The 9,693-nt window shown below is 34.1% G+C and overlaps 1 protein-coding gene across 1 annotated transcript in view; it reads right to left on the bottom strand.

The window, feature by feature from the left end:
• The window catches only part of LOC111151580 (coiled-coil domain containing 39), a 52,749-nt gene that overhangs the window by 12,235 nt on the left and 30,821 nt on the right, over nucleotides 1-9,693 (bottom strand). Inside the window, exons 12-13 of the mRNA XM_022509658.1 lie at nucleotides 7,986-8,123; nucleotides 5,637-5,845 (exon numbers count right to left, since the gene is read on the bottom strand). Of these exons, the coding sequence (XP_022365366.1) occupies nucleotides 5,637-5,845; nucleotides 7,986-8,123 (347 nt within the window). The remainder of the gene's footprint in view (nucleotides 1-5,636; nucleotides 5,846-7,985; nucleotides 8,124-9,693) is intronic.

Here is a 9,693-nt window from a genome sequence, read left to right as displayed (position 1 = left end):
CTCCGGCTCAGGTCATGATCTCGGAGTCCCGGGATCGAGTCCCACATTGGGCTCCCAGCTCCATGGGGAGTCTGCTTCTCCCTCTGACCTTCTCCTCGCTCATGCTCTCTCTCACTGTCTCTCTCTCGAATAAATAAATAAAATCTTTAAAAAAAATAAAATAAAATAAAATAAAAAAATAAAAACAAAAAATAACAACCTGAAACTATAATTGGTGGTTTCAACAACACAGGAAAGAAGGAGAGAGGAAATGCAGCAGTAAAAGATGCTAGAAGTCTTTATCTCTTTTATGAAGGAAAAAAAATCGTAAGCTAATTAATCCTCAGTATTCACAGAGAAATAGGAAGGTTAAAGTTTCTCTTGAATTTAAGAATAACCAACAAGGGGTGCCTGGGTGGCTCAGTGGGTTAAGCCACTGCCTTCAGCTCAGGTCATGATCTCAGGGTCCTGGGATCGAGTCCTGGATTGGGCTCTCTGCTCAGCAGGGAGCCTGCTCCCCCCTCTCTCTTTGCCTACCTCTCTGCCTACTCGTGATCTCTCTCTGTCAAATAAATAAATAAAATCTTTTAAAAAAAAAAAAAGAATAACCAACAAAATAATAAAAATTAGAATGCATATATTCCAAACAATAAAAGAGGAAAGAAGGGAAAAACAAAATTAGTAAAACCAATGAAAGACAGAAAAGACAAAAAGAATACCTATCATATAATCCACTTCTAGGTATTTATCCAAGAGAAAAGAAAGCATATGCTCATACCAAGCACATATATGTTCAGAACAGCTTTATCTGTAATAGTTAAAACCCAGAAACAATAAATATATACACAAATTGGGGTAGATGTATGCAATGCAATATTACTACTCAGTGATACAAATCTGGGGTCAACATATCATCCTGCCTGTTACCTGTTTTTGTACAGCCCATGAGGAAAAAAATGCCATTTACATTTTTAAAATGTATAATTAAAGAAAAAATCAAGAGGAACATTATATTTAATAAAAAATAAAAATTCTATGAAATTCAAATTTCAGTGTCTGTAAAGTTTTATTGGAATACAGGCATGCTCATTTATTTCCATACTATCTATGGCTGCTTCTGCTCTACAATGGCAGAGTTGGGTTGTTGCAACAGAGACGACATGACCCACAAAACCTGTAATACTTACTATTTAGCCCTTATAGAAAATTGTGTAAGACACTGCTAAACTAATGTTTAACCTTCGAAGTTGAAATTTAACTCTCACTCTCTGCAGATGATATGATACTTTGTGTGGAAAACCCAAAACACTCCACTCCAAAACTGCTAAAACTTGTACAGGAATTCAGTAAAGTGTCAGGATATAAAATCAATCCACAGAAATCAGTTGCATTTCTGTACACCAACAGCAAGACAAAAGAAAGACAAATTAAGGAGTTGATCCCATTTACAATTGCCCCAAAACCATAAGATACCTAGGAATAAACCTAACCAAAGAAGCAAAGAATCTGTACTCAGAAAACTATAAAGTACTCATGAAAGAAATTGAGGAAGACACAAAGAAATGGAAAAGCATTCCATGCTCATGGACTGGAAGAACAAATATTGTGAAAATATCTATGCTACCTAAAGCAATCTACATATTGATTGCAATCACTATCAAAATACAATCAACTTTTTCAAAGAAATGGAACAAATAATCCTAAAATTTATATGGAACCAGAAAAGACCCTAAATAGCCAGAGGAATGTTGAAAAAGAAACCCAAAGTTGGTGGCATCACAATTCCAGACTTCAAGCTCTATTACAAAGCTGTGATCATCAAGACATTATGGTACTGGCACAAAAACAGACACATAGATCAGTGGAACAGAATAGAGAGCCCAGAAATCGACCCTCAACTCTATGGTCAACTAATCTTTGACAAAGCAGGAAGGAAATATCCAATGGATAAAAGAGTCTCCTCAACAAATGGTGTTGGAAAAATTGGACAGCCACATGCAGAAGAATGAAACTAGACCATTTCCTTACACCACACACGAAAATAGACTCAAATGGATGAAAGACCTCAATTGAGACAGGAATCCATCAAAATCCTTGAGGAGAATACAGGCAACAGCCTCTTCAGCCTCCACTGCAGCAACTTTTTCTTCCTAGAAACATTGCCAAAAGCAAGGGAAGCGAGGGCAAAAATGAACTATTGGGATTTTATCAAGATCAAAAGATTTTGCACAGCAAAGGAAACAGCCAATAAAACCAAAAGACAACTGACAGAATGGGAGAAGATATATGCAAACAGCATATCAGATAAAGGGCTAGTATCCAAAATCTATAAAGGACTTACCAAACTCAACACCCAAAGGACATATAATCCAATCAAGAAATGGGCAGAGGACATGAACAGACATTTCTGCAAAGAAGACATCCAGATGGGTCAACAGACACAAGAAAAAATGCTCCACATCACTCGGCATCAGGGAAATACAAATTAAAACCACAATGAGATACCACCTCGCACCAGTCAGAATGGCTAAAGTTAACAAGTCAGGAAACAACAGATGTTGGCGAGGATGCGGAAAAAGGGGAAGCCTCCTACACTGTTGGTGGGAATGCAAGCTGGTGCAGCCTCTCTGGAAAACTGTATGGAGATTCCTCAAAAAGTTGAAAATAGAGCTACCCTACAATGCAGCAATTGAACTACTGGGTATTTACCCTAAAGATACAAATGTAGTGATCCGAAGGGGCATGTGCACCCAAATGTTTCTAGCAGGAATGTCCACAATAGCCAAACTATGGAAAGAATCTATATGGAAAGATATCCATTAACAGATGAATGGATAAAGAAGTGGCATATATATATATATATATATATATATATATATATATATATACACAATGGAATACTATGCAGCCATCAAAAGAAATGAAATCTTGCCATTTGCAATGATGTGGATGGAACTAGAGGGTATTATGCTGAACAAAATAAGTCCATCAGAAAAAGACAATTATCATATGATCTCTCTGATATGAGGAATTTGAGAGGCAGAGTGGGGGGGTTGGGGGGTAGGGAAGGAAAAAATGAAACAAGATGGGATCAGGAAGGAGACAAACCATAACAGACTCTTAATCTCACAAAACAAACTGAGGGTTGCTGGGGGAAGGGGGTGTATGGAGAGGGTGGTTGGGTTATGGACATTGGGGAGGGTATGTGTTATGGTGAGTGCTGTGAAGTGTGTAAACCTGATAATTCACAGACCTGTACCCCTGGGGCAAATAATACATTATATGTTAATAAAAATAATTAATAAAAAATTCACAAAGTTGAAATTTATAATTAGCTAAGCGTCTATCTCAAAAAGTTAAGCACATCAAAATAAACCCACAAAAATAGAAGGAAAAAATAGTAAATGTGAGAGCAGCAATTAATAAAATAGAAAGTGGTGACCTGGGGGCTCAGTCAGTTAAACATCCAACTCTTGGTTTCAGTTTAGGTCAGGATCTCAGGGCCGTGAGATCAAGCCCTGCATGAGGCTCTGGGCTTGACTTGAGGCCTACTTGAGATTCTTTCTTCATCCCTCTCCCTCCCTTTCTGCTCTTCCCTGACTCATGCTTTCTCTCTCTCTCTCTCTCTAGAATAAATAAATAGAATCTTTAAAAAATAATAATAAATAATAATAAAATAGAAAATGGATTCACAATAGGAAAAAATGAACAAGCATTGTTTCTTTTCAAGGAATAATAAAATTCATTAACCACTGCAAGACTTGTCCCACCTAAAAAAGAGAAGTCACAAATAATATCAGGAATGAAAGGCTACAAACACTGCAGCTATTAAGCAAATAATAAAATGGTATCATAAACAATTTTATGGCAATAACTCAAAATTTAGATGAAATGGAAATTTTTTCTTAGGTAAAAATATAATTTACTAAAACTTACTGAAGAAGAAATACAAAATCTATGTTGTTCTATAACCAATCAATAAATTGAACCAGTAGTTGAAAATCTTCAAAAAAGTCCAGGCATCCAATGGCTTTACTAGTAAGATCTTTGAAAATTCAAGAAAGATATAATTCTACTCTTTTACAAACTTAACCAGACTACAGAAAAATAAAAAACACACAGAATCATTCTATGAAAGCTGACATAACCTTAATTACCTGATAACTTAACAACAACAACACAGAAAGGAGAATTATAACCACAGATGTGACAACTATATACAAATATCATCAAACAAAATCTAGAATTATAGAAAATGTAATATGTGACAGAGAAGTTTTGTTTATTCCTGGATTATAATGTTATTTTAACCTTGAAAAATCAATCACTATATTTAACTATATTAACAGACGGAAGGAGCTACATCATATCAATGAATACAGAAAAAGCATATAACAAAAGTCAATATCCATTCCTGATGAAATGAACTAAAACAACATCTTAGCAAAGAATGAAAATTGATGGGCACTCCCTTGATATTTAAAAATTATCTCAAAAAAGTCTACAATTCATATTAGTGATAAAATGATTCCCTTCCAGATCAGGTCCAAGACCAGGGGACCTACAATCACCATTGCCAGTTGGCACTGACCTGGAGGTCAGACAACAAGGACAGTGAAGCAAAAGAAAGAAAAGTTATAAAGATTGAAAAGAGAGACACAAAACTGTTATTTGCAATGAATGTGAATGAAATACCTAGAAATTAGAATCTACGGATCAACTGTCAGAATTAATAACAGTTTAAGCAAAGTTGCTGAATTCTTAATACATAGAAATTAACTGTATTTCTATAATGCTAGCAACAAACCAAAAATGAAATGATTTAAAAGGAAATAACATTTACAGAAACATTTTTAAAAGTAGCATGTAGGAGTGCCTGCATGGCTCAGGCAATTGAGCATCTGATTCTTGATTTTGGCTCAGACCATTATCTCAGGGTCCTGAGATAGAACCCCACATCATGCTCCACGTTGAGCATCAAGCCTGTTTAAGATTCTCTCTCTCTCTGCCCCCTGTCCTCCCCCTACTCATGCTTTCTCTCTCTCAAATAAATAATAAATTAATTACTTAATTAATTTAATCATATAAAAAGCATGCAGTCAGGAATAAATCTTTTTTATAAAAGATATGCAAAACCTCTAGGGAAAAATTGTTTTAATAAATGCAGCCATAAGGAAAAGCATGTTATTGAACTCTCACCACAAAACATACTTGGAAATCAAACAAGGGAATTAGTGATCTCATTGCAAAAGGGATAATCTAGAGAATTAGAAGTTACCCAAAGGAAAGAGTGAGGAAAAAACATAAGTTTTTTATTAAAATGTGTCCAATATATTAAAAGCCTTTTCAGGGCACCTGGGTGGCTCAGTGGGTTAGGTCTCTGCCTTCAGCTCAGGTCATGATCTCAGGGTCCTAGGATCGAGCCCTGAGTCAGGCTCTCTGCTCGGCAGGGAGCCTGCTTCCTCCTCTCTCTCTGCCTGCCTCTCTGCCTGCTGGTGATCTCTGTCTGTTAAATAAATAAATAAAATCTTTAAAAAATAATAATAAAATAAAATAAAAGCCTTTCCAAATAAGAAAAAGATGATCATCCAGTCAGTTCTTCTGACATCACTTACATTTTCAAAAAAATTTTAGCAGTATTTTAAAGCACAAAATACCTTATGTTCTGCCGTTCTTGATCAACATATCTTATTTGTGATGCAAGCATTGTTTTGTGAACCTTAATTTCTTCGATTCGTTCTTCCATAGCTGTGTGTAACTGCTGTTTTCTTTTTTCCAGAGAAAGTACTTCTTCTGCCTTACTGTGAAGCATTTCTCGAGTACGTTTAACCTCAAGTTTTAAAAGATTATCTTCTATCATCAAATCCTATCAACATAACAAAATTGTCAGATACTTAAATTATTACTGTTATACACAGACCAAAATGCTTTCTTTTATTGCCACAAAAGTCAAACTTGAAAATACAACTTTTTCTAATTTGACCACTGACCAAGATAACTAGGATTAAATTTAGATTGCTCTCAGTGATAACTCTTGGTTTTTCTTCATTTTTAAGAAAAGGATTTATTCCAAGTCTTATTATAATTCAATTTGAAATTTAAGTTTTACTAAAAAAAAAAAAAAAAAGGAAGATTCCCAAAATCTTACAATCCAGGAAATATATATATATTCCTATGGATGAAAATTTTTATATTCTAAACTAAATCTCACAAAATAACATGTAAATAAATTTCTATTCTAAACCATCAGTCATGGATAGAATAATGACAGAAGAGTACACAAATAAATCACTTTTCAGAATAGAAAGCCCAGAAACAAACACTCCAGAACATAAGACTTTATTATTTCAAAACATAGCTTTTTAGTTGGAGAAAAGATTAGATCCCTACATCTCAAATGTACTAAAAAGAAATTCCAGATTAATGAAAAATTTACTGTAAGAGATAATACCAATGCAGTTACTGAAATATTAAACATTTGTTTGATTTTTAGTATGACAAAGAAGTTTCTAAGTATAAAAATTTTTTAGGGAAAAAGTAATTGATGTTAAAAAAGGTTTTTAATGTCAAAAATCTGAATAAAAATTTAAAGATAAATGGAAAAAATATTGATAATATGACAGTTAATATTTTTACATATGAAGGTCTTTTGCAAAGCAATTAAAAAATATAAACCTTCTAATAGAAATATGGGCCAAGATAATAAACTAGAAATCCAAAAAAGAAAGATCATGGAATATAACGTACATTTTTTTTGAGAGGAAGAGAGCACACAGAAGTGGGGGGGGAGGGAAGGAGGACACAGAGGGAGAGGGAGAGAGAGAATCCCAAGTAGGCTCCATGCTCATTACAGAGTCCACATCCCACAACTCTGAGATCATGACCTGAGCTGAAACCAAAAGTTAACACTTAACCCACTAAGTTAACACTTAACCCACTAAGCCACCCAGCCACACCTAAACATTTTTATTTAAACATAAATATTTTAAATTTTATTTTTAAACAACACGTTGTCACCAATTTAAAAAATATAGACTAATACAATGAAATACTATGTTTGCTCATCAAATTGACAACATTTTTATGAATTATAATATCCATGCTTACTGATGGTGAGTAAAATAGAATGCTCACACACTGCTGTGGGACTATTAGATGAACCCTCTAGAAGACAGTTTGGCTTAAAAGTCTGGGGGCACCTGGGTGGCTCAATCAGTTGAGTGCCCAACTCTTGGTTTCGGCTTGGGTCATGATTTCAGGGTTATGAGATCAAGCCCTGTGTGGAGCTTCCTACTCAGTGAGGAGTCTGCTTGGGAAATCTCTCTCTCTCCCTCTGCCCCTCCCCTTGTTCATGCGTGCACTCTCTCGTTCTAAAATAAAATGAAATCTTTTTTTAAAAAAATAGTTTTAAGGCACTGAAAATATTCATTCTTTTTGAACCGTAATAACACAGTTAGAAATTTCTCGTAACTCATTGAACAATTATACAACGACATATATGCATACTATATGGTAGTACTATATTTTCTTTAAGTGGGCTCCATACGCAAAATGGGGCTCAAACTCATGACCATGAGAACAAGTTGCATTCCACTGACTGAACCAGCCAGGTCCACCTGATAGTACCACTTAGAATAACCACACATTGGAAATAAACACATATCCAAAAAACAAGATATGGTTAAATAAGTTATGGAAATTCGCATGCAATAAACTGTAGGAGGACCTTAAAAATAATTTTTAAAGAATACTTAATGTTTAATATTTAATGTTTGCTGACATACATGGAAATAGATAATATATTTAAAAATTTTTTAAATAATATATATAAAGTCAATTTTCTTCAAAAGACTAGAAGGAAATACTATAACTTTAACACTTTATCTTGTATACAGTGATTATAGTGAGTTATTTTCATCTTTATAGTTTGGTATATTTTTTAAATTTTCTATAATTAGCATTAAAATGTGTTTTTTAATATTACATACACATACGATTTACTGCACCTGTTTCAAAGCTCTGGTTTTATTAAGTTCTTTCTCTGATCTGTCATTGAAAAGGTTTAGTTCATTTATTTTGGTCATGAGGAACTGTTTTTCATCACAATTTTTACTATTTGACTTCTTGGTAAAGTAAAGATCATTCTATAAAAAGGGAAAAGAGGTACATAAATATATATTTTAAAATAACATTAAATAAACATATCTTACATTAAATTATGTTCCATTGAATATTTATAATAATTGGATTTTTAAATCTCACACTTCATGCTCTAATGTTTCTAATATAACACATGTGGATATTCACATAGAAACATATTCCTTTTTATCACCTATTGATTTTTTGGATTTGGTTTTGGTTCAATAATTCTGCAAAATATTGTGTATAGTTCAACCTGAATTATTAGGTGATTGCCATTTATGGGGAGAAATATGAAGAGGAAGCCAAGCATCAGTTCAGTATACAGCTCACCTTTTGAAGTTCCTTATTTGATTGAACCCAAGTCACAGAAGGCAAAAACCTTCAGTCTAAAAAAGCATAGGGTTTTTGTTCCCAGTACAAGTTCTAGAATCAGATGGCCTTAATTACACATGAGTTATCTGACCCTGATGGGCAACCTACTCTTCCTTAGTTTCCTCATTTCTAAAATGGAGATGACAGTACCTACCTGCCTGGGCTGCTGTGAGGATTAGAGATGTTACTGTCAAAGAGTGTCGACAACAGTGTTTGACACACAGAAGTGCCATGAATTTTTATTATTACTTAATTACATGTATAGTTATGTATTGCTAGAGAGAAAAATGCTAGAAAAGTTCTAATTCCATCAGATGTGTAAGTGTGTCACATATATCCATCAGATATCAGGTTCCTAGCTTTATAACAGCCTACATCTCCCTACTCACCCAGACCTCGGAACAAGGTTTATGCTCATAATCCCCTCTGGGTACCTAAAGCAAAAACTTTCTAGTTTCAAGACGTAGTTCTGTTCCTCTCTCTCCCTCTGTCTTTTACTCTCTCTTTCTCTCTGCCTCCCACCTATGCCTCTCTCATTGCCTGTATTTCTCTTAGGTATGAAGAGATTTGCATTGCATCAAGACCGTAAGAAGAGGAATTTTTTTGTGTGTATGATTTCATAAAATCACACATAAAAAAGTGATTTCATAAAATTGACTTTTAGAATGAAAAAAATTTTAACTTAAGGTGATTTTCAACCAGAAGGAATTAGTTTCTATTATTCAAAATATGAGATGGAATAGCATGGAAGAGGTAATGCAGAATGACTTCACAATCTCATGGTACTACTGAGAAGAGCAGACCTTCATTAGAAGGTTATCTAGCTTTAATATCTTAAAAACTTCACTTGCATTTCTTGTAATTTATTTATCTCTCTATTAAAACCGAGTTGGGAGAGGCAGTAAGTACTATACAGCTGTATAATGGACACAGCCTGAGTAGTTAAAAGACAGAACACTAGAACTATTCCTACACAGCAAAACAGATACCATTCACACCAGAGTCAAGAAATGTGCTTGCATGCAAATGTCACCCTCCTATCATTCAGCAGCATTCATATTCTTATCATATTCTATGTAATTAAAACTATACCATTTATCAAATACCTCCTAAAAGCACTATGTTAAGATACACATTGCTTCTAATTCTCCCAAATACCCTAAAATAATACCAAATATTTTCTTTCATTTAATAGATGAG

The sequence above is a fragment of the Enhydra lutris genome, unplaced genomic scaffold, assembly GCF_002288905.1.
Source record: "Enhydra lutris kenyoni isolate GAN:26980312 unplaced genomic scaffold, ASM228890v2 scaffoldscaffold2, whole genome shotgun sequence".
Lineage (NCBI taxonomy): Eukaryota > Metazoa > Chordata > Mammalia > Carnivora > Mustelidae > Enhydra > Enhydra lutris.
The sequence above is the reverse complement of the archived record's forward strand: the minus strand, read 5'-3'. Positions and strand labels throughout refer to the sequence as shown.